Source organism: Hakea prostrata, chromosome 2 (assembly GCF_041222555.1).
Source record: "Hakea prostrata isolate BN-2017 chromosome 2, UWA_Hpros_2, whole genome shotgun sequence".
NCBI classification, from domain to species: Eukaryota; Viridiplantae; Streptophyta; class Magnoliopsida; order Proteales; family Proteaceae; genus Hakea; species Hakea prostrata.
The window spans coordinates 74380927-74405773 of record NC_142601.1 but is presented as its reverse complement, the minus strand read 5'-3'; the positions used below and the strand labels follow the sequence as shown (position 1 = coordinate 74405773).

Here is a 24847-nt window from a genome sequence, read left to right as displayed (position 1 = left end):
CTTCAGCATCTAGGAGACTATTTTAACCCATAAATTGATCTCTTCAACCGATAAACTTTTCCTACAGTATTGTCATCAGAGAAACCATGTGGGATTTCCATATAGACTTCTTCCGCTAACTCCCCATGTAAGAAGACATTCTTTACGTCTAGTTGGTTCAGATTCTAGTCTTTGTTCACAGCTACAGACAATAGGACTCTAACAGTGTTCAGTTTCTCAACAGGGGCAAAAGTCTCCTAATAATCAATCACATAGGTCTTCGTAAACCCCTTTGCAACTAGTCTTGCCTTAAACCAATTGACCGATCCATCCATATTTTGTTTAATCACAAACACCCATTTGCAGCCCACTGGTTTTTTTCCTAGAAGAAGTGTAACAAGCTCCCAAGTATCATTTTTCTTCATTGCCTGCATTTCCTCTACTATAGCTACCTTCCATCTCTTATTAACATAGGCTTCCTGCCAACTTTTAGGAACAGATATAGATGATAGAGAGGATATAAAAGCACGGTAAGAGTCAGATAAAGAGTCATATACGACATATTTAGCTATGGAATACTGAGTACAAGATCTAACTCCTTTTCTCACAGCAATAGGAAGATCAGAAAAGATAACTCAAGGGGAACAGTAGAATTTGATTCTGGAGTAGGCGACTGAAATGGTAACGTGTCACCTTTCTCCACCTGCTTTAGCCGGTTGTAATTCTTCCTCTGATAAGTCTGCACCTCCTTATTCTGGTCAATCTGGTTTTGAAAGACCTCAACAGTGTATTTCACAGCTCCCCCAGGCTAGGTTCTTCACATGGTTCAGAACGAAGGGGGAGGATTATAGTCCTCAGGTATACTGGCTGAAGTCTCCCCCTGGTTAAGAAACTCTTCTTGAACTCTTAAGTTGTGTTGGTGTGTGATAGGAAGATCTAGAGTTAGAAAGAACACCTCTCCTCTAGGACTCTCCCCTTGAAGAGGTATATAGTAAGAGGCAAGACTCATTAAAAATTACATCCATGGATACAATGGTTTTCCTGGAAGGAGGATGATAACATTTGTACCCTTTCTGAGTGGCTGAATACCCCAAAAATATGCAGCGTAGGCCGCGAGGAGCCAGCTTACTCTGGTGGGCTGTGATTCTTGCATAACACACACATCAAAAAATCTTTGGGGGAATAATAAAAAAAGAGGCTCCCTAAAGAACCCCATTAGGACATTTAAAACCAAGTATCCTACTGGGCATCCTATTCATAAGGTAAGAAGCAGTGAGTATAGCATCACTCCAGGTATTGGTCGGTACATTCATAGCAATCATAATTGAACTGGCTATCTCTAAAATATGCCGATTCTTCCTTTCGGCAACCCCATTTTATGCAACCATATCAACACAACTGGTCTTGTGTATTATGTTAGAGTCAGAGATATCTCTGAAATTCACCATCAATATACTTTGTGCCATTATCACTGCGAAGGATCTTCACAGTGGTATTGAACTGAGTTTTAATCATATTATGAAAATTACGAAAACATAGGAAAACCTCTTTTTGCTTGTTTTAAAAGATAAATCCATGTAGAACGAGAGTACAATCAATAAAAGTAACAAAGTACTTATGGCCAGTAATAGACACACGGCGGCAAGGGCCCCACACATCAGTATGAATTAGCCAAAAGGAATAGATTTTCTATTATGAAGGGAAGGTAAATAAGTTGAATGAGTTTGCTTCGCAAAAATGCAGGCTTCACAAAAAAAATCATCCTCGTTACAAGAAGAAACCAAATCAAGAAATATTTTCTTAAGAGTTCCTAGAGGGGGGTGACCTAGCCTACAATGCCACTGATGAAGGTCTGATATTCCGAATGGACCTGATTAGAAGATGTAGTCAGAGTAGAAGTAGATCCTCCAATCGGCTCGAGCAAATAAAGTCCATTGTCTAGTTTACCACGTCCAGTCTCCTTCCCCGTGACTAGATCCTGGAAGACACAATAAGATGGGAAAAAAGTCACTTTACAATTCAAGTCATGTGTAAGATTACTGATAGAGAGCAAGTTAGTAGAGAAAAAGGGAACATGTAAAACTGTAGACAAAGAAAATGATGGAAAATGTTGAATGGTCCCTTTTCCAGCAATGGAAGAATAGGAGCCATCAACAATTCGAACTTTATCCTTTCCAGAAGTTGGAGAATATTGTAAGAAAAAGGAGGATAAACTTGTCATATGATCTGTGGCTCCTGTATCAATGATCTAAGGAGTAGAAACTGAAGAAACTTGGAAGCCTGTAAAAGTTTTACCTAAAGTAGCAAGGTAGGAGTTGGTATGGGTAGTAGAGGAAGCAGTGGTAGAGGTTGTACCGGCAGTAGAAAACTGCAAAATACGTCACAAAGTAGCTAACTCCTAATGTGAAAAACCAATGTTTGTAGAGGGTTTTGTGGAAATTGTCTCAGAAATATAAGCTTTCAGTTTTCCTCTTCTTTGTGTTCTTTTTTGCTCAAAATCAGCAGGCTTCCCACGGAGCTTCCAACAATTGGTCTTAGTATGATATGGTTTGTAACAGTGCTTACACTTGACAATCTCCTGATTCTCCTTATCTGAATCAGATTTAGTGCTAATAGAGTGTAAGGCCGATTTCTCCACAATAGGAGCATGAAGCATGGTTAATTGACGGCTTTCCTCACACGGAACAAGGGCATAAGACTGTTCTAATGTAGGAAAGGGAAAACGACTTAATACTTGCACTCTGATCTGATCATACTTCACATTCAAACCTGCCAAGAAGTCATATACCCGAATCTTATCAACGTGCTTCCTATAAGTAGCCACATCATCTGGATTAGTGGGGTGATAATCCCCATAATGATCCAACTCTTGCCAAAGAGATCGCAACTCAGCATAATATTGGGCCACAGTCAATTCCTTTTGGGTAGTCTCATGAAGCTTCTTTTGTAGCTCATAAACCTATGCATCATTCCCTAACTGTCTATATGTTTCAGTAGTAGCCTTCCAAATTTGGGTTGCAGTATCAAGCAATAGGTATCCATGGGCAATATTTGGATTCATGAAATTCAAAAGGAATGACATAATAAGAGAGTCATGAGATCCATTTATCATGTGAAACGCCTGTGTTAGTAGGTTTGATAGTGGTGCCCATAATGTGTCCAGCAAGTCCTCTTCCGACAATAGTCAAGTAAGCAGATCGAGACGAAATCAAATAATTTGTTCCATCAAATCTTACCGAAAGAGGATGAAGAGTGGGGTAATGTTTGGAGCCAGTGGGAGCAATAGTACCATCGGTAGTTGCCATGTTGAAAAGATTGTTTGTAGTTCTTCAGTCTTCACCCTTTCAAAAATAATTGCCACAATTCAAAAGGTGCATATAAGGAACACCATGTATCTCTCTTCTTTTCTTTTTTTCTTTTCTTTTTTGGGAAATTACAAATAAGTCCCTAGAAAAGCTGAAATTACAAATAGGTCCTTGAAATTATGCAAATTTACAATTAGATCCTGGGAAAATGCAAATTTACAAAGACACCCCTGAAATATCAGTATTGTTTTTCTTTCTATTTTTGGGTTAATAGAACCATAGGTAAAGGGGAAAAAAGTTAAAGATGGTTGGACTTAATTCTAGGGTCAAAAGAAGAGATTCAGACACAAGGATTCAGACCGAGACAAAGACGAAAAAAGACAGAGGTAGGCGGTGGTGGAGACTTACTGTTTGAGATAGAAACCATGCGATTCAGACAAAAGAACCATACGATTTGTTTGAGAAGACAGCAGGAACCATGTGTTTGTAATCTGCGATTGTAACTGTGATTCTAATCTGTGATTCTTGTCGCAATAAGCAGCAGCAGCAGGAACCATGTGATTCTGTTCTTGTCACGATAAGCAGCAGGAATCGCCGTCATTAGTCTGCGATTCTGTTCTTGTCACAAGAAGCAGCAGGAAGCAGCGGCGGTAGCAGCGGGAAGGAGCGGCGGTGATGGTTCTTCTTCTCTTCTTCTTTCTTTTCCCCCCCCCTATTTTTTTTTCCTTTCCCCCCTTCTTCTTTTCTTCCCCCCTTCCTCTTGTTTTAATAAATTTTTTTATTTTTGTTTTTTTTTTATAATCAAATCCCCCCCTTTTTTTTTTTTTATTATAAAAAAAAAAAAAAAACACCAACAACAACAATAAGCCTTGTCCCAACTAAATGGGGTCGGCTACATGGATTCTTGCCCTCCAATCATTTCTGTTCGAGGCCATGCTAGATACAAGGCCTAAGCTATACATATCCTTTCTCACCACTTCTCCTAAGGTTATCTTAGGTCTACCCCTAGCTCTTCTAGTTCCTTCAATATGGATTATATCACTTCTCCGTACAGGAGCATTTATAGGTCTCCGTTGAACGTGGCCGTGCCACCTCAAACGACTTTCTCTAAGCTTATCACTTATGGGAGCAACTCCTAGACCAACTCTAATATGATCGTTTCTTATCTTATCCATCCTAGTTTTGCCACTCATCCATCTTAGCATCCTCATTTCTGCTACACTGAGTTTATCTATATGATTCTTTTTAACAGCCCAACACTCTGCACCATACATCATAGCTGGTCGAACAACGGTCCTATAAAATTTTCCTTTAAGCTTTAATGGAATACGCCGATCACATAAAACCCCGGACGCACCTCTCCACTTCATCCACCCTATTTTAATTCTTTGGGAAACCTCATCTTTTAAATCACCTCTTTTACTTATGATTGAACCTAGGTACCTAAAACAATCACTCTGAGGAATCTCTTTATCGTCAAGTATCACCACCTCATCATCTGCCCGATCATGACTAAAGTTACAAACTAAATATTCTGTCTTCGATCTACTAAGTTTAAAGCCTTTTGATTCCAAAGCTAATCTCCATGATTCTAATTTGGTATTAATCCCCACTTGGGTCTCATCAATCAACACAATATCATCCGCAAAAAGCATACACCGGGGGACCTCATCTTGAATGTCTTTGGTTAATTCATCCATTACCAGTGCAAATAGATATGGGCTTAAAGTTGACCCTTGATGTAGCCCAACTGTTATCGGGAATTCATTACTTTGTCCCCCCACTGTTCTAACACTAGTCACCGAACCATCATACATATCCTTAACTATATCTATATATTTACTTGCAACACTTCTTTTCTCTAGTACTTGCCAAATTAACGCTCTAGGGACTCTATCATAAGCTTTTTCTAGGTCAATAAATACCATATGAAGATCTTTCCTACATTCTCTATACCTTTCCATAAGTCTCCTAATTAAGTAAATAGCCTCCGTTGTAGATCTTCCCGGCATAAACCCAAATTGGTTCTCCGTAATCGTAGTTAAGTATCTCAAACGGGTTTCAATTATTCTCTCCCATAATTTCATCGTATGGCTCATCAATTTAATGCCTCTATAGTTATTACAACTTTGAATATCTCCTTTATTTTTGTAAATTGGAACCACAACACTTCTCCTCCAATCATCGGCATTTTCCCGTGCTCATAATCTTATTAAACAACTTAGTCAACCAAACTAGTCCATGGGTTCCTAAGCTCTTCCATACTTCAATTGGGATTCCATCAGGACCTTGTGTCTTGCCGAGTTTCATCCTCCTTAAAGCTTCTTTTACTTCGGACATCGAAATTCTACGTATATAAGTTCGGACATTGGTGCCTTGGTGAAAAGTGTAATCGTCCGAAACATAAGTGCTTGAAGAATGCTCATTTAGTAAACTAGAGAAATAGGTTTCCCATCTTTTCTTAATATCCTCCTCACAAACTAAAACTTTACCATCTCCATTTTTAATACATCTAACATGGTCAAGATCTCTACTCTTCCTATCCCTCATCTTAGCTATCTTATAAATAGATTTTTCCCCTTCCTTTGTGCCCAACTTATTGTATAACTCCTCATACTTCCTTTCCTTTGCTTTTCCCGCAATTTTCTTAGCTTCGTTTCTATCCAACCTATACCTTTGAAGATCCTCAACATCCTTAGTTCTTTGCCATGTCTTAAAACTAGCTTTTTTATTCCTAATGGCAGCTTGAACCTCACTATCCCACCACCACGTCTCTCTATAAGAATGGATCTTTCCTTTTGATTCACCTAGAACATCTTTAGCCACCTTCTTAATACACATAGCCATCTCATTCCACATTGCATTGGTATCCCCTTTAAAATCCCATTTTCCTTGTTTGACTACTTCATTAACGAAGGATTTAGAGTACTCTCCTTTCAAATTCCACCATCTTATCCTGGGATAGTTTACCTTGGACCTTTTATGTGTTCTTGGGACTAAGCACATATCCAAGACCACAAGTCTATGTTGTGCAGTTAAGCTTTCCCCCGGTATCACCTTGCAATCCTTGCACAACAATCTATCAGTCCTTCTAGTTAGGAAGAAATCTATTTGGCTTCTATGCTGTCCACTTTTGAAAGTAATTAAATGTTCATCTCTCTTTTTGAAGTAAGTATTTATAATAGATAGATCAAAAGCAATAGCAAAATCCAAAATTGAAATCCCCTCCTCATTCCTTTCTCCAAAACCATATCCTCCATGAACACTCTCATATCCCCTTTGATCTTTTCCAATATGTCCATTTAAATCACCTCCTATGATAATCTTTTCTCCTTGACGAATTCCTTGCATTAATCCATCCATATTTTCCCAAAATTCTAGCTTTAGACTTTCATCTAATCCTACTTGAGGTGCATATGCACAAATTATATTTATGAACTCTTTCTCCATTACAAGCTTGATAGCAATAATCCTATCACCCACTCTTTTAACATCCACCACATCATTTTTTAAATCTTTATCCACTATTATACCCACTCCATTTTTATTTGTTTTATCCCCAGTATACCAAAGTTTAAAGTCATCCAACTCTTTGGCTTTTTTACCCCTCCATCTAGTCTCTTGGATGCAAGCTACATTAATCCTTCTTCTCCTCATAACATCTATCAATTCTAAGCTCTTACCAGTTAAAGATCCTATGTTCCAAGATGCCAATCTAATCCTACGCTTATGGACTAGCTTCTTTACCCACACTCGTCCACGGCGCGGGAACCCTTGCCTACTTATCACCGCATCCGGGCGCCGATGCGACGCGTCGCTTACAGGGGACGCCCTAGCTAACCCTTGCCCACTTATCACTACACCCGGGCCATAGTGTAGCGCGTCGCTTCTTTTGTCGGGGAACGCCCTAGCATAGCTTTTATCATATAAGGTCAAATCCATGAAAAAAAGGTTTGGCTAGATTTTTTCCGGTGCCGGCTGCCGACCTGACGCACCAACCCTCCTCCTTTACCCGGGCTTGGGACCGGCAGCAAAACACGGGGGGGGAAAAAAAAAAAAAAAAAAACCCAAAAAAAAACGGGGCCCCGGAAAAACCAACCCAAAAAAAAGAAGGGGGGGGGAAACCAAAAACCAAAAAAAACCCAAAAGAGAAGGAGGAGAAAAAAGAAAAGGAGGGGGAAGAGGAACACGCAAAACACAAAAAAAACCCAAAAAAAAAAAAGAAAAAAGGGGGAGGGTGGAAGTGATGATCTTGATGCTAAAGCATTGTCTAATTTCAAGGAGAAAATATATTCATCCATGAATGTTTCTTTACTAAGGTTAGGAAGGTAAACTCACATAAGAATAAGGATAATTTTGGAATAACGATTATCCAATCATGACTTAACGGAAAATGCTAATGGAGTGTACTATTGTACAATTTTATGTGACATTTTGGGTTGTCTATGTCAACTTGATATACTTTTGGGGTGTCCATGCTTTTTGTCATATATCTTGGGGTATCTCTGAAATTTACCCACAAGGAAGAAGGAAGAAGGGAAGAAAAAAGAAAAAAAAAAGAGAGGGAGGAGGGCTATATGTCGATCAAGCCTTTAGAAGACAGCTGTTAGAGTGCAAAGGAGAGAAACATCAAGACCCAAGATACGGCAATATCTGTTCCTTGGGGCCCATTGAAGCTTGGAGCCAGCACTAGGTGAGATGGCTTTCCAACTCAAGTCAATAGAGTGAGAATTGCAGGTCTTTCTATGGACCATTCAGCTTCATCCATATTCCAGCTATGAGATATGACTGCCCCAAACACAAGCATACTGGCTGTATTGCACATCCAACCACCCAGAAAAAAGCCAGTCCCTGGCAAAAAGAGGCTTTTTTTCCTGAAAGAGAAGGAAATATTCATCTATCCTGGTTATCCCAAGAAGTTGAGTAAAACTAATGTTGTAATCCAGGGTTCCAAACCTCCACACAGAGAACCCTGGACAAAATTCGATTCAAATTGTGAACAGGCTCTCAGCGAGGGAGAAAGCTCTTGTCTGTCATTGAAGGTGATAGCTCCTATGGCTCCCCGGACCACCTCTGATAGGGGAAAAGAATCCAGTTGCTTATTCAACCCTATCTCATCTTGAAGCTCCGTACTCTAGAGCCTTTTTAAAGGCGGCTATGCTACTAGCGCGCTATTTGATACAGATGCATATGGATTTGTAAATGATTTGTCAAATGACAGCAACAACTTTTATTTTTCCCCCTCAATATATGTTCACTGCATGAGTCTCCACTGGATGCATCGTTTAAAATCAGGGATTTTGGGATTGAACCTGTCTCCTAGCCATGTGCGACTTCACTGCTCCAAGAATCAATTGTATTGTGTCTACCCTCAATACCTTGTAGAGAGGGAGATTTAAGTGTTGGAGTTGGAAAGCATATGAGAGAAGAACTACAATCATCAAAAGCTTGATGTAATAGATTTTGCTTTTCTGAAGCATCACAGTGCATGTATATCTACCCAGTCTCCCACACATTGAAACCTGCCGAATTGAGCTGATGGTTTGAATATTGGTATCACTTTAAATGTAGGAGGTTCCTCAATACAGAAACATCTGACCCATCTCTTGAGCATGTTATAACCACCTATTGTTGCGTTTTGGCACTTTTCTTGTATATTGTTATGCTATAGATAGTAATATCTTGCTTCAAGAAAGATCTTTAGAAGGGGTTTAAAGTTCTTCAGGGAAGGCATATCATATGACCGCAGAGACAAAGATATGGTAGGATTGCGTAAGGACTACTGCATGTCCTACTATCGAACAAGCCTAGAAAAGATTGTTCTTTTCTGTTTACCACTTTTTATTTTGTTATAGTTTATATTTCTCCCTTTGTGGATTATATTTTGCGAAGCCTTCCAAGAACTGCTCTGAGCCAGTGTAGATAGGTATTCCCCCCTCCCGGCCCCCACTTGTCCTATTGAAGCGTGAAGCGTTTTGAAAGAAATGTACTTCTGTTTTTTCTTTTTCCTTATTTTCTTCTTTGTTTTAGGGTTTCAAATTTCTAGTTGGGGCATTGGTCCTCCATCCTCCCTCCCAATATTTTGTTGTACTCAAGTTATTGCACTCATCTAACCAATATTTATTGAAGATAGCTTGTTTTGAATCCCGTCTTATTATTCTTGTAAATGATAATTCTCAGGCACTTCTTGTCCCAGCATCTACAATTGCTAGAAATTCTGGAGTTGAAGGATCAGTGGTTGTAGAGAATCTTCAAGCTTCTAACTGGAACATAGGGTACAATGCAATGACTGACAGATATGAAAATCTTCTTGATGCGGGTGTGGTTGATCCATGTCGAGTTTTAAGATGTGCCCTTCAAAATGCAGCGTCAGTTGCAGGGAGGGTCCTTCTGACCCAAGCTGTATTGGTTGAGAAAACAAGAACGCCTAAGCCACCTGTTCCTCATGTCCCTGGAATAACTCCATAGCAACGTAAGTTGATGGAAACGGTGAGGAAGTAGCTGATATGCTACTAGTTCCCATGGTACCATGTCTTCAGATTTGGCGACCCAAGTTGGTGGCTGTTAGGTAGCTCAGGAAGAGGATTGGCTACTTGTGTCTTGAGATGGGGAACTAGAAGCAAGGCATAGCCTACACTGGAGGGAGTTCAGCTCTATTCTGGTTACATTGGACCTGATTCTGGAAAGCTGATGTATGCGAACTGCTACTTTTGGTGAAAGGGTACTTAGCAGTCCTGGACTCGTGTTTAATGCAAAAAATGGCATAGTATGTTCACGAGACTGACCACTGTGGAGTCTGGGAAGGGGCAGATATGTTCAGTCTTATGCTTATCCCTCTCCAACCTGCTTTTGGAGGAGGGCTGTTTCCCAATTCAAACCGGCAAGTTACCATGGTTGCGATGGAGCGATGCATTTAATCTCTTTTTTTTTTTGGAGAATATTTAGTATTACTTTATTCAAGTTGTTTAATAATTGAAACCGTGGACTCTCTTTTCTCCCTTCTGCAAAACTTGATAAGTTCCCTCCCAATAGAAGGAATGAAGGAATGAATAAGCATAACCAAGAAGTAAAAGCTGCTTCCTGCTGAAGCACTGCAGTGTGTTTCAGTCACCCGATTCATACAGAAACATAATCCATCTTGTATTCTTGCTTCAAAATGAACAGGGCAGTTCCATGTTGCATCTGAACTTTTTCTTCTTCCTCTCTTGTTACTGGTACATCCTTGACCAATAATTGTAATCATAATTATTTTTATTTTTATTATGGTTACCAAAAAAAAAAAAAAATTTTATTATATTAGCAAGTGAGAGGCTTATAGCTAATGGATTATATGAACCAACTCACTCACCCATAGAATGAAAAAAATCAATAAATATGAAAGAAAGAAAAAAAAAAAAAAAAAAAACTAACAAAGGAGAAGCTGAATGCTCTAATATCCATCTTACCGAAAAATGAACGCTCTAATATCCATAGGTGGAGAGAGTATTCAATTAAAATGAATACCTCTGATTTAAAACCATCAAAGTCTGAACCGTGAAAACGCGACAAAACAGACTGAAAGTTCAATGAAACAGCTGTTCTTCCCATGTCAGTTTCTCTCGTCTACTCACTCGTTATTCCTCCCAATGAACTTGTTTCAACATTTCTTGCGTTGGGCATCCGTTACCAAGATGACCAAACCTGTTTGTACTTCCTGTCATCTCAATCGCAACCTTACTGGTGGCACATGTATTCAACCTCAAGTCAATGTTCAATCTTCAGCACACCGTATGGTACAGAATTCTAATCTAGACCCACTCGAAGTTGTTGCGAACCAATTGCAAAAGTGCCCTAATTTGCAGCTACTGAATCAAATACATGCCAAAATCATCCGAATTCACTTGTTAGAATTGAACCCCCACCCATTTCATTGGAACAACATCATGAGATGTTATGTTAGGCTCGAAATCCATTACATGGCCCTCCGGGTTTTCATTGCCATGTCACGAGCGGGTATCTGCCCTGATTCTTATACGATTCCTATTGCCTTGAAGGCTGCCTGCAATGCTTTCGCCGTCGACACCGGTCGTCAGCTTCATTCGGTTGCTATTGTTCATGGGCTTGAGTTGAACGAGTTCTGCGAGAGTGGTTTGATCAGTTTATATTGCAAAGCTGGGGATCTTATGCATGCACAAAGAGTATTCGAACAAAATCCTGAGAGGAAGTTAGGTTCTTGGAATGCCATTATTGGCGGTCTTGCTCAAGGTGGTCATGCTAGGGAAGCCATAGATAAGTTCATGGAGTTAATGAACTGTGGGGTTCGTCCAGATGATGTGACCATGGTAAGCGTGACATCTGCCTGCGGAAGTATAGGGGACTTGTACTTGGCTCTTCAGCTACATAAATGTGTTCTCCAAGCTAAAACCATTGGGAAACCTGAAATTCTGATGCTGAATTCACTAATTGATGTGTATGGAAAATGTGGCCGAATGGACCTTGCTTACAAGGTCTTTGCAGGCATGGCACAACGTAATGTATCTACCTGGACATCTATGATAATGGGTTATGCAATGCATGGTCATGCCTATGATGCGCTGGAGTGCTTCAATTACATGAGAGAAGCAGGGGTGATTCCTAACCATGTGACATTTGTTGGGGTCCTGAGTGCCTGTGTGCATGGTGGAATGGTAGAAAATGGGAGACATTACTTTGATATGATGAGAACATTTGGCCTCATGCCCATGCTGCAACATTATGGGTGCATGGTGGATCTACTTGGACGTGCAGGATTTCTTGAAGAGGCTAGGAAGATGGTGGAAGAGATGCCTATAAGGGCTAACTCTGTCATCTGGGGAGCTTTAATGGGAGCTTGTGAGAAACATCGAAATGTAGAGATGGCAGAGTGGGTAGCCAGACATCTAGTGGAACTAGAGCCCTGGAATGATGGGGTTTATGTGGTTTTATCCAACATCTATGCTAGTGCTGGTATGTGGGAAGATGTACGGAGGGTCAGAGGGGTGATGAAGAAGAGGAAGGTTGCAAAAATTCCTGGTTATAGCTTAGCAAACAATTTGATCCAACATGGGTTTACAGAGGGCATATAATTGGTTTAGCTTTTATGCATTTTCTTCATTAGTTGAAGTCAGGTATAGCCTAACCACCAATCCATATCTACCCAAAATGGGTTTTACAGAGAAGAGACGACACAAAGCTAATAAATCCTTTCTGCACATCCTTGATGAGTTGAAGTGATCAATCTTCTACTTCATTAAATGAGTCTCTTAAAAAGAGTTCCTTGGATTTTCCCCAAAATGCATCTCAGATTTTTCTCATCATCTTGGGAGAGCTAAACCCTATGAAGTTTCTATTGCATCGTTCTAAACTCCGTTACAACATTGTTGATCAGGTATATTCTGACCTCACCAATTCTTTCATTGTAGTAATTTATCCTTTATGCTTGAAGTTAAGGGTGTTTTTTTTTTTTTTTTTTTTTTTTTTTTTGCCCCAAAAGGTGGAAAAGCAAATGTTTCCTGTAAAACATGATTTTCCCCTAATTGTTTTGATGTCAAATACACAAAATAACACTAGAAATTATAGCATAAATTGTTCATTATATCACCATCTGTAGGGAAAACTTTGGAACTAAACAAACAGGGCCTAATGGAACTTTGGGAAATGTATGTCTGAACCAAATAGCATATTCTAAGTCCCCCTCGCATGAGGCGTTTCATTAATTTTTTTCCCTCAAAAAATGAATAAAAAACCAAAATTTTCTGTTGCTTCACTGTGCTCTTCTCCTTGGACTTTATATTATCATTTATATTTCTATTGGCTGATCTTCTCCCAGTCCTTGGATTTATGAAAGATGCATTAGTCATTTGAATTGTTTTTTCACCAAATTATTTGTATTTGTTGAGATTATAAGTGTGTCATTTTATGACACCCTAGAAAAGATTAAAAGAATCATCCTCCCAACTCCATTATTCTTTTGAGTTATCGATGTTGATTTTAAAGAAATGTGTGATTTAGGTCAGAGCACATACTGGCAGCACCTCCTGGTAGAGCAACCTATATAAATCATAAAAGATTTGATTGAAGATTCAGAGGAGAAGATTCATGTAAATTGTTTCCAAGGTACCTTTTGTTCTTTTGCTTTCTGAATGGGAAATAGTTCATTGATGTTGGCTTTTTTCATTGGTTCTTTAGTTGTTTTCAGGCATAACAGTATACTGGGAACAGATTAGGGGTGTCTTAACTTCTATATGCCCCATTTGAAAAAGATGAAAACATATGGGTTCAATCAGTAGTCTAGCCAGGGTCCTTCAACTCTGGGAAATATCCTGGTTATTTGATACAGATGGGCATGAATTCGTTGCAGGTTTATGTTTTACATGGGATCCTCACTGGATATGTTGTAAAAGCAGGGACTTCTGAACTAATCCTATCAACAAGCCATATTGTCTGATTTCCCAGTTCCTAAAATCAACTGTATAGTGAAGAATTCTGAATACCTTGTACAGAGGGAGATTTAAGGATTGGAGTTGGAAAGCATGAGAGATGAGCTACAATCCTCAATAACTAGACATATAGAAAACAAACTTGGTTTTTCTGAAGCATCATACTCATGTATATCAACTACCCACCATCCCATATTTTGTCTAATGGTTAATTATTCAGTCTGGGTCATTTTGAGTGTAGGAGATGGCCCAATTTGAAACATCCAACCCATTTTTGAATGTGTTGTTGCCTGTTGTTCCCTTTTACCATTTTTCTGCATGTGGAGCTATGCTATAGACAGTGTCTCTTGTTTCAGTAAAAATCTTCCAACAGGGTTTAGAGTCAGTGTAAGGGACGCATACCATATGACCACATAGACAAGGGCTTGGAAGTATTGCTTTAAGGGGCTTCTGCATATCCTAGGCAGCAGACAAGCCACTGGAAAATTGTTCTTCTTTTCCTGTTTATTACTTCTAGTTTTGTTTCTATTTCCTCCAACTGTAGATTATATTTTCTGAAGCCTTTCAAAGAACTGCATAGAAGCTACTGTAAATAGGTTCCACCCTCACCCCCAACCCAGACCACCCTCTTCTCCCACCACCGTTTGTTTCTATTGATGAGTGAAGCTTCCTGAAATATTTGTGCTTACTTTTGGACGGTCAAAATTTTTCATTAGCAAACAAACTAAGAAAAAGGAGGGAGGGGGTTGGTGAGCGAGCTTACAACCTCAAACTGATTACCCTAGGAATGCCAGCAAAGGAGAAGAGGAAGTGCCCCAACCAGCAAAGCACCCAAAAAGGAAATCCTGGCCCATAACAAGGCTACCAGATCCAAACAGACGAGAATGCCCTACCCTAGGTGAATCCAAGGTGCCTGACGGAGGGCATGACCTCTGATTGCCTTCCTTAGGGGGAAAATCTTGTCATTCCTTTCGAGTAGTAGACTGTGTAGGGCTGCTTTTCTGGATAAAGAGGGGTGGTAATTCTTCTTTGTTCTTTGTCTTGGGTTTCAAATTTCTTGTGGTAGCATTGGTCCTCCCTCTGTAAAATTTTCATTTTACTAAATAATTGTACCTAGTCAATGTATACTATATTTTTTTTTTCGTAAACAGTCAATGTATACTATAGAAAGTTTGTTAAAGGCCGCATCTCATTATGGGAGCTGAAATCTTTGTATGTGATAGAGAATTCTTCAGGCTTCTGTCTGGAACATTGGGTACAGTGCAATGACAGTCAAATGGAAAGACTTCTTGCTTTGGGCTTCATTGATCGATGTCAAGTTTTAATGGTTAGCACTTAGCAGGCTCCCTCTCGAAATTGCTGCCTACAGTCCTACAGAACTTGAAGGAGATCAGTTGTCTCTTCTGGGTAGAAACTAGAAAGTGGCATCTAAGTCACCAGTTCTGGACTTGCATGATCTGGGAAGGGGTGGATATACGTGCAGCCTTACCCCAGCAATCATTTCCTGATTCGGACCAGTGACCATCAGCAGTAATGGGGCAGCGCAGATTCAATTTGCGTCAATTATAATTATCGAACTCAAGAGGCTTTATTTTCTTAATTAATTCAGCAACCATGAGAAAATAACTTATAACAGAAGCAATGAGAAAGCTAGTCAAATAGTATAAAAGTTCCTTTGAGGATGTAATCATGGTGCGCGTAAGCTAGTCAAATAGTATAAAAGTTTCCTTGAGGATGTAATCATGATGATCTTCATATTCATAAAATAAAAAAAATAAAAAAAAAAAACCCTGCATTTAAAAGACATACAAAAAAACATCTTAAACTTAGGATGAAAGGATAATTTCCAAAAAAAATTACACCATCCTTTGAGGTTACTAGATGTTGATGTATCTCTTGTTTGTGATAGATTTCTCCTTTTCAATTTGACAGAAAAATTTCCATTACTAGAAATAAGAGACATCCAGACATCAATAGTACCACTCTTCTTGTATGCGTTCTTCAGTAAACAGTACTAGCAGTAGCATTGAGCTTTTCCCTTTTCTTTATTTTTCTTTCTTTTCTTTCTTTTCTTTCTTTTTTTTTTTTCTTTTTTTTTTTTTTTTTGAGGGGGGGGACAGGTATTAATAATGTAAGGCAAAGTTTCACCTATAGTCCAAGCCCCTCTTTAGAAGGAACCGTCCATTGGAATTTGTATTAATGTTGTTATTGGGGAAGACTTGCCCTTTGTATGAGTACCAATGTTTCTCTTGCCTGTGTTGGTCATAACATTGATGATCTAGACTCATAAAACCCCAAATCAGGCATCCTCCATTGTAAGTACAAATCTCTTCCCAACTTCGTAAAGAAGGTGGTGGTGAAGCTTATGTGGAAGGAAGGGAACGGATTCTTGATGGATGGTTATCAACCGATTACTAAAAAGGTGGAGTCTAATGATGGGTTTGGGCTCGACTTTAGTGTTGTGCAATTAATGCACAGTGCGTATGGTCGAGAGATTTCGATCATTCACCATAAATGTTGCACATTAATGATGCAATACCTTAGCAAAATCTGAGGATATGATTCCTGAGTGGTAAGCAACGTAGAGGTCTTTTTTATTTTGGCCAAAAAAAAAAACAACATAGAGGTCATAGCCTCTCTCGCATGGATAGTTCTCGATGGGCACGGGTTCAACCTTCATAAAAGCTTATCATACACACAAGCCGCTAAATCAAAATTTCCACCGACGGTAGGTCTTCCTAAGCTGACAAAATTTAAAAGCACAGGTATGATGCTGGTGATCCTTCCTTGGCTATGAAATTTTACAGAATGAATCCATATATGGAGGTTTCTACCCAAAAAAAAAAGAGTCCATATATGGAGGTCAATATGAGTCAATCACTTGACTTGCTATAGTACGGCAAATCCTTTACCTCTAATACACATTCAATTTCAATGAGGTCCCATTTGAATAGGGAATTTCATTTTAACGGAAGAGAGAGAAAGGAGTTTTCAAGCATGGATAATATCGAAAATTTGGACCTCTTCTAAACGATAAGAGAATACTCCTCCATCTATGAATCCAATCAATGCTCTTCCTCCACACAAATGACAAACCAATCCAACCTTCTCTCTCCACCCCTGCGTCACTGGCACTCTCTCTCACACTCCCTCTCAAGGAAAAACAAGGGCATAAGCCGCATAACGCCCTAACCCACTAGAGAAGAGGGTGAGTCGGAAGAAACAGAACCGCGGTATTCTTTTACGCGCTGCTGGTCCGTCAGTCTCTGAAAATTCTCCACTCGTTTACGCGCTGCTGGTCCTTCCTTCCGCAGTTCCGTCTGATCTCTAACGAGTAACGATGGCTTCTGCAACATCATCACCCACCTCGCTCTCTCTTCTCTCCTCTTCGACCTCCTCCTCCTCCACCTCTCGCACCCGCTCATCACTCCAAGTTGCAGCATCTCTGTCCTCTCCTTGCCTTCAGAGTCTTTGCCTCCGAGCCCCCCTTCGCAGACTCGGATTCTCTGGTTCCGCTGTTGAGCCTCTACTTACCCTCCACGTTGCAGCCAAAATACGAGCTGTCTCAACCAACGGGAAGGGCCTTAGAAGTGTTGTCTCGATGGCGAAGAAAAGCGTTGCAGATCTCACTGCTGCCGATTTGAAAGGGAAGAAGGTTTTTGTGAGGGCTGACTTGAATGTCCCTTTGGATGATAACCAGAACATTACCGACGATACCAGGATTCGGGCTGCTGTCCCGACAATTAAGTATTTAATTGCAAATGGGGCTAAGGTCATTCTTTCCAGTCATCTGGTGAGCAGCTCTTTGTTTCTTGTCATTCTATATTTGATGTTCGACCTTCATTCTCCTTGTCTGATTTGGTTTCTGACTATGTCTTTTTGGCTGTTACCTTCACTAATTTCTCTGAATTGGGTTTTTTTGTCGAATACTATTTTTGATTTTTAGTTCGTCTATGTTACTTGTAGCCGCTGCTTCTTCTTTCTTTTTTTTTTTGGTCAAGAGCCGCTGCTTCTTCTACTTTACATGTACTGGGTTCGCGATAATATTTTTCTACATTTAAGTGGGTCTATTAATTCTACCATTTTTCCTTTTTCATTCTTTTCTGTTGAGCTTCTGCTCTGATCCAACTTCGTATGTTCTTTCTTCGGATACTGCGTTTGGCCTTGTGGTTTTCAAAGTGTCTCAGTCTTTTTTTTTAGAGAATATAAATTGAAACTATATGTTGTAATTTAACCGTTGTGGCTGCAACCAGATTACCAAATTTGCGTATCTCATCTCTGTTTTCCTCTTTCTCCGCTAATTTTAAGAGAACTGGATAAGTTGGAGCTAAGAATCAAAGTTAGGAATTTGTAACGTTTAGATGCTGACGAGTTTGACCTTTTAACCTTGTCTTGGTACACAGGTTTATTTATGTCACTGCTGTGTCTAATTTCTTGATTGTTTTCTCTTGAATATCAGGGGAGACCAAAGGGTGTAACCCCGAAATTCAGCTTGAGTCCTATTGTGCCTAGGCTTTCTGAGCTCCTTGGTATCAAAGTATGATTGATTCTCCTCTTTAAGTGTCTGAATTTTATTGTGTGTGGAATCTGAGATATGGTGCTTCTACCTTCACTTTTTGTATGGAAACTGAACAGGTTGAGAAGGCTGATGATTGTATTGGTCCAGAGGTTGAGAAGATAGTGGCTACACTTCCTGAAGGTAGCGTTCTACTTCTTGAGAACGTGAGGTTTTACAAGGAGGAGGAGAAAAATGAGCCAGAATTTGCAAAGAAGCTTGCATCACTTGCAGACCTCTATGTGAATGATGCATTCGGGACTGCTCATAGAGCTCATGCATCAACTGAGGGAGTTACCAAATTCTTAAAGCCTTCTGTTGCTGGCTTTCTCTTGCAGAAGGTGAGGATTTGGGTGTTTTTCAATTGAAATTTCACACAGTTACAATGTAGTTCCTGAATTGAGATTGGAGGATGGATAAGTTAACTTCCCTTCCTGTGCCACATATATCATGTAGTCAGGTTGTTCGGACCTGCCATTCAAGGGGTTCAGGAATAGAACTATTAGCATTATGATCACTTCATGATTATTCTTGCAAATTTGATATTCCTAAACAGTTTATCTCATTCCTGTTTTAGGAACTTGACTACCTTGTTGGAGCAGTTTCAAACCCAAAAAGACCCTTTGCTGCCATTGTTGGAGGTTCGAAGGTCTCATCAAAAATTGGGGTGATTGAATCACTACTAGATAAGTGTGATATTCTCCTTCTTGGGGGAGGAATGATCTTTACTTTCTACAAGGCACAAGGTCTTTCTGTGGGAGCATCTCTTGTGGAGGAAGACAAGCTAGACCTTGCAACGTCACTTCTCCAGAAGGCCAAGTCAAAGGGGGTTTCTCTATTGTTACCAAGTGACGTAGTTATTGCGGACAAGTTTGCTCCTGATGCAAATAGCAAGGTTTGCTCCTCAATCCCCCAGAAATGTGATGCAGCTTTGTGTGAACGAAGTGTATAGTTGACTCTTAAACAGTGTGGTGTGAAACCAGATCAATTAATATTTGATACAGGGAAACCTATCCCAAGTATCTAACTAATTAAAATATATCCTACTAGGTCCTCGGGGCAAGTAACTGAGCTCTTATTGAATTGTGCAGGTTGTTCCAGCATCTGGGATTCCTGATGGTTGGATGGGATTGGATATTGGACCTGATTCAGTCAAGACATTCAATGAAGCCTTAGATACCACCAAGACCATTATCTGGAACGGACCTATGGGAGTGTTTGAGTTTGACAAGTTTGCAGTTGGAACAGTGGTATGCAACAATTGCTCTTTTAATTTCGTTGATGGGAACCATATGCATGTAAAATGTTTCTATTTGTACATTGATTTGCAATATGTTGCTATTTGAATATAGATTTGCAATTTCATTTCAATAGTGAATACTCTTATAAGATCCCCCCCCCCCCCACCTTCCTCAAACCTCCACAGCACGTTGTTTCTGTAATTGATAAATGAATGGATTGATATGGCACTTCTGGTCACAGGCAGTTGCAAAGAAACTGGCAGAGCTTAGTGGAAAGGGAGTGACTACAATCATAGGAGGTGGAGATTCTGTTGCAGCAGTTGAGAAAGTGGGAGTTGCAAATGTTATGAGCCACATCTCCACAGGTGGTGGGGCTAGTTTGGAATTGCTGGAAGGAAAAGAGCTTCCTGGAGTTCTTGCTCTTGATGAAGCCACACCTGTTGCTGTCTGAGGCAAGTCTTAGTTATTGTTTCTCCATTGACATGTTTTTTGCTTTGATTTGCACCTGTGTATGACAGAAGTGGGATGTCATTGGAACATATGAGCTAATGTTGTAGATTGTTTGCCATTGCTTTTAATAAAAGGTCTCTCTGAGCTTTTGTTTTTCCATGTTGATTCTTTCAGTCTTACCACTAAAATTCAACCTCTTATTTCTTTCCCTTCTTACTAAATATCATGATTCTGTGGTTTCAAGTGATACCCGTGTATCTGAATAGGAGTTGAACTTTGTGCTTCCAAGTTGAAATGATCAGTTTTATAGTAGAACACACCATTTGTTATCAGAGTAGGACTTTAGATCGATGTTTCATAATAGTTTGCTGGATGGAAATTTATTTATTTTAGTCTGCTTAAGCCTCTGGATGCATGCGGTTGCCATCCAATACATGCACTATTAGAAGAAATCTCATATAGTCATATTTCTCTGTTTTGATTGACAAAGTATGCCCCAGCACGCTGATGAATCCATTCCACAGCATCAACTATTTGTTCAAATTCTGAGTTCTGCAGGTTGCTGCATATAAGGTTTCAGATTGTTGTATGTCTTGTATACCATCATGAACTGAAAATTTTCATGAGACCTTGGAACCGTTGCAATTTATTAGTTATCTATATGGCTAATGTTTATATTCCTAAAAAGTTTTACATACTTCTCTTTTTAGCTTGGATGGGCTCCATGGTTGATATTGTTACTTGCCCTGGTACTAGAAAAAAGAATGTCAAATTAATATCTTTGATCCATAAGAGACATTCTTGTTGTAATTTTAAATTGTTTTTAAAAAAAGTAAGATTCAAATATTTTGTGTATCACAAGGAAGTGTTAGAGATGAGGATTTTTTTTTTCTTCAGTTGGGATGGTTTTTTTCCTTTTTCGGTTGGGATGGTTAAAGGTGATGTCATTCCCTAATAGACCTTTGTGGGTTTTGGAAGACTTGTTTGAATAGCTAACAAACAAGCCTTGAGGGAAAAGACATGGTTTGGGACGTATTTTTCAAAGATATCCGTATGTAGGTGTTGTCTCTTCCTCTTCTATATAAAGAAAGGAGTTGGTTCCTAATTGCTCTAACAACAATTTTAGTTATACCGATCTTAGTCTCTTGGTTCTCTATCGAATCGTTTGTTTAGTTGATGAATTTTTGAGTACTATCTTCTGACATTCTTTGCAAGTAGATTTTTGTTTTGGGTAAACTTTGCAGTAGATTCATTTGTAGTGCATGTCATTCGGACTAGGGAGTTATTTTATCTTGGAGGCGAGGACACCATGGTCAACCCAGTCTGTACAATAAGGCAGCGTTCAAATACCTTAAGGAGAATATGTTTTCATATGATTCAACTCAAGTACGTGTTTATTTCAGAGGATGCATAGTAGTATTGCCAATCTCTTTTCCAATTTCTTCAAGAATATGTGTTGCAATGATCAGATAAGTTTTATTTTACTAATTATGTAGTCTTATACTTGCGGCCCATATATTATTTCCAACAATCTTAAGGTATTTGAAGTATGGTATAAGATGCGAATTTGAATTTGCATTGACCAATGCAACGTGTTTGGGTTCCATGACGCTGAATTAGATTAACAATCAGTGATTGCTGCAATAAGGAAAATACAATTACTATAAAGAGTAGGTCATCTTTTTGTATGAACATACATGATTTTTAAAATTCCCGCTCTGAGCATGCTCTGCTATTCCGCCATGAGCATGTCAAACCTGCTATGGTTCTCTAAACCTCCTTTCAACCCTCCCATGGGTGAAGTTCTCACCATGTCTTTCTTAGAAAGCTCTTCCATTAACCTGCAAGAACTAGTTCCTTTCTCCAACAATGGGAACCAGAACGTGAACCCCCCTCCGTTCCCCTACCCCATCTGTTCCTGATTCCCTATAGGAAGGTAGTGGAAATGATACTTCAGATGACGACTTTGAACTTGAGGTGGCAGATGTTCGAGTAAACAAGCTTTGGGAAAATACTCTGGTGGGACTGGTCATGGAAGGCTGGAAGTTCCATAGACAGGCAGTCTCAGTAGGATTAATCTCAGCGTGGAACCCATGCCATAAAGTGGAGGTTGCGTTGGTTGAGGAACGGAGATACTATTTCCATTTTCAACATAAAATGGATAGGGATAATGTCTTGGAGGATGGTCCTTGGTCATTACAGGTAACCTGCTTATTCTTCAACCCTGGAACAGTAGGCATGCATGGGACTTCTCTTCTTGTGATTTCTATGTGCAACTGCATCAAATACCAACAGAGCTGCTAGTTCCAACCATTGTACTCAAGCTGGTGAAGAAATGGTAACCCGAGCTAGGTTTTGATGATTGAAGGGTGGCAGTTTGGGAGCAGAATAAGCTATGCCAGGGCTAGAGTTAAGCTGAATTTGTGGAAAGCACTGAGGGTTGTGATTAATATCCAGGGCCAACTGGGTGAGCAGGATAAGGTGGTTGTGAATTACGAGAAGTTACCTTTATTTTGTTGTTTCTGTGGTTTACTAGGGCATGAAGACAAGATATGTAGCACTCACTTTGAGGAGTAGACAAAGCATCATCATGCACACAGCTACAGTGAAGTGAGCAAGTGTGTTAATTGACCATCTCCCAAATGTCGTCCGGAAATTAGAAGCTCTCCTCCAGATGAGAGGCTCTTGAGGAATGCAATGGTGATATTTGAGGAAATAGCTATGGTTGAGCCATCGGAAGTGTCAAAAGCAGGTAGTTATAGGCTGGAAGCTGTTGCCCCAGAAGTTTGGAAGAAGAATGGACCGTTGAAAGGGGATAAACTCCTGTCAAATATTCAGGTGGTAACGGCTCTGAGTGTCAGATTTCTCAGAAGGCAAAAGGTAACGTCAAAAACCAAACATCATCTAAGGAGGATCCCTTATGCAGCTAATTCCTCGTCTCACATGCAAGAGGTTTCCATTTCTAATACTTTGGCGGTTCAGACTTCTGAGAACCTACAAAGGACTGATACATGGCCCTAGACCTCATTTAATACGCCTCCCACTTTATCTGCCATGTATAATTGCCCATCAAATCCCATGCAACCAACTACCTCTCCACTACTCCGAAGTCCGAATACCACCTCCCTTGAACCTGTAACCAAGGAACGATATTTCGTTCGTTTCGCTCGCCACTCGGCGAACCGAGCGAAATATCGCCGAGATCTCGGCGAGAAGCTTGTTCAGTTCGTTCGGTGACCGCTGCTGCTGCTCCACCTCTTCCTCCCAGACCCTTTAGCCTCAAGTCTTCGTTGCCAGGTAGCAGAACATCGGAGTCGTTGCAAGGGAGCAGAAGATCTGCCGGAACAAGGCAGTCTTCTTCTCGTCCTTCTGTTTGAAAATAGCAGCGGCTACTCAGATCAGTCTCTTTCTCTTTCTCTCTTTCTCTCTTTCTCTCTTTCTTCTTCTTCTTCTTCTCCGGCAAAAATAGCAGCGACTGCTACCCACCTCAGACTCAAACAGCAGATCGGTCTCTTTCTCTTTTTCTCTTTCTTCTTCTTCTTCTTCTCCGGCTTAAATAGCAGCGGCTGGTACCCACCTCAGACTCAAAGAGCAGTAGAAAAAAAGAAAAAAAAAGGTTTTGAAGTTTGGCCGGTAAATCGTCAATTTTCCGGCGAAATAATGAAATATCGGTTTCGACCTCATATTTATTTCGCCCTTTGGCGAAACCAGCGAATTTCGGCGATATTTCGTCAAAAAAAAGTTCTATGCCTATAACCATTGATGTATCTGCAGGTCCTGCACACATGACAACAAATTTACCCTCCCCTATGCAAGAATTCCTAAGGATGCAACCTGATCACTTGAATGAGTGCTCTCCCTCCTTCAGCACATGGCTGCCTTCTGATAGTCATTCTGTTGAAAGACGCACGCTTGACTCCTCCACAAGAGAGAAAGTACCTCTGCAATAATCAACAAGAGAGTCTTCAAAAGACTCCCAGCCAAGGTTAAGCAAACGAGTCGGGATCATCTCCCCGTTTGTGCTCCCCGACAGCTTCCCAACCAACCACAAAAACACAATAGGGCCCACAGGTGACAATTTTCACCTGTGGGCCCCCATTGTTTTTGTGGTCGGGAAGCCGTCGAGTGCTCCCCCAACGGAGAGATGATCCCGACTGACTCTAAGCAAACCACTTCCCTTCCTATAGAAAACCAAAAGGCACCTACAGACCTAAATCACTTGATCACTTAAACTAATCATCAAATATCACCATCTGTAGATATTTCTACGATCCTGCTCCAGCCTACACACCCTTGAATCATGTGGACAACATCCCTTTGAATAATTGATCCCCATTACCTGTCAACCAATCCATTGGCCCCATCTTAACCTAGTTGTCCACTTGCACCGTTTTTGTTCCTAGCCTACCTGGACTTGGACCTGAAACAACCATCTTTCCCTGTGAATCATCTAGAGAGGGTTGTTTTACTATAGGGCAGCGTGGCAAAAATAAACCTCGAACCAGGAATGCCTTACATATTTCAAAGCCACTAAGGAAAGCTCCCAAGGCAAGGAAGACAATGTTGGGAAAGAAAGGGGTAGATCAGCAAGTGGTTTTGGAGGATTTGGCAAATAATTTTTTATCATCTGGACTTGTGGAGACTAGGGTTTATCAATCCCACAGGGAATCGTGAGAATGTTTAGCTAGAATTGTCGGGTTTGGGTTTGGAGAAGTCCATGTGCAATTTGTGCTCTAGAAAACTTCTCTAGGGTGGAGAAACCATATATATTATATTCTTGATTGAAACTAAAAGCTAGTCAACAAGAATGGAAGATGAGAAGAAGGCTGAATTTTGATAATGCATTTACAGTGGATGCATTAGGGACTGCAGTCGGGTTAT

The 24847-nt window shown here is 40.1% G+C and overlaps 3 protein-coding genes across 5 annotated transcripts in view; all 3 read left to right on the top strand.

Moving 5' to 3' along the window:
* CPN60ALPHA2 (TCP-1/cpn60 chaperonin family protein) overlaps nucleotides 1–10484 on the top strand; it is a 28107-nt gene extending 17623 nt beyond the window's left edge. The window contains exon 9 of one of the 2 annotated variants that reach the window (XM_089146767.1): nucleotides 9465–10484. In XM_089146767.1, the coding sequence (XP_089002893.1) occupies nucleotides 9465–9752 (288 nt within the window). In that variant the 3' untranslated portion in view covers nucleotides 9753–10484. The remainder of the gene's footprint in view (nucleotides 1–9464) is intronic. The other variant, XM_089146768.1, reaches the window with a different exon arrangement.
* Nucleotides 10485–10728: 244 nt separating this feature from the next.
* Nucleotides 10729–15749, top strand: LOC149026470 (Tetratricopeptide repeat (TPR)-like superfamily protein). Its single transcript, XM_089146769.1, has 2 exons — nucleotides 10729–12669; nucleotides 13293–15749. The coding sequence occupies exon 1, from the start codon at nucleotides 10850–10852 to the stop codon at nucleotides 12365–12367; it is 1518 nt and encodes a 505-aa protein (XP_089002895.1). The 5' UTR covers nucleotides 10729–10849; the 3' UTR covers nucleotides 12368–12669; nucleotides 13293–15749.
* A 1074-nt stretch (nucleotides 15750–16823) lies between these two features.
* LOC149026469 (phosphoglycerate kinase, chloroplastic) lies at nucleotides 16824–21526 on the top strand. 2 transcript variants are annotated; one of them, XM_089146766.1, is made up of 7 exons: nucleotides 16824–17513; nucleotides 18180–18257; nucleotides 18356–18616; nucleotides 18853–19170; nucleotides 19367–19525; nucleotides 19758–19968; nucleotides 21245–21526. In XM_089146766.1, the coding sequence occupies exons 1-6, from the start codon at nucleotides 17061–17063 to the stop codon at nucleotides 19965–19967; spliced, it is 1479 nt and encodes a 492-aa protein (XP_089002892.1). In that variant the 5' UTR covers nucleotides 16824–17060; the 3' UTR covers nucleotide 19968; nucleotides 21245–21526. The 2 variants fall into 2 exon arrangements, with proteins under 2 accessions (XP_089002892.1, XP_089002891.1); XM_089146765.1 differs by lacking the exon at nucleotides 21245–21526 and having other exon boundaries at nucleotides 19758–20123.
* Nucleotides 21527–24847: the final 3321 nt, after the last annotated feature.

Coding starts and splice junctions, on each gene's coding strand:
- LOC149026470 (XM_089146769.1), top strand. CDS start 10,850: ATGAAACAGCTGTTCTTCCCATGTCAGTTTCTCTCGTCTACTCACTCG.
- LOC149026469 (XM_089146766.1), top strand. CDS start 17,061: ATGGCTTCTGCAACATCATCACCCACCTCGCTCTCTCTTCTCTCCTCT. Junction 17,514..18,179: donor TCATTCTTTCCAGTCATCTG/GTGAGCAGCTCT, acceptor CTTGAATATCAG/GGGAGACCAAAGGGTGTAAC. Junction 18,258..18,355: donor CTGAGCTCCTTGGTATCAAA/GTATGATTGATT, acceptor GAAACTGAACAG/GTTGAGAAGGCTGATGATTG.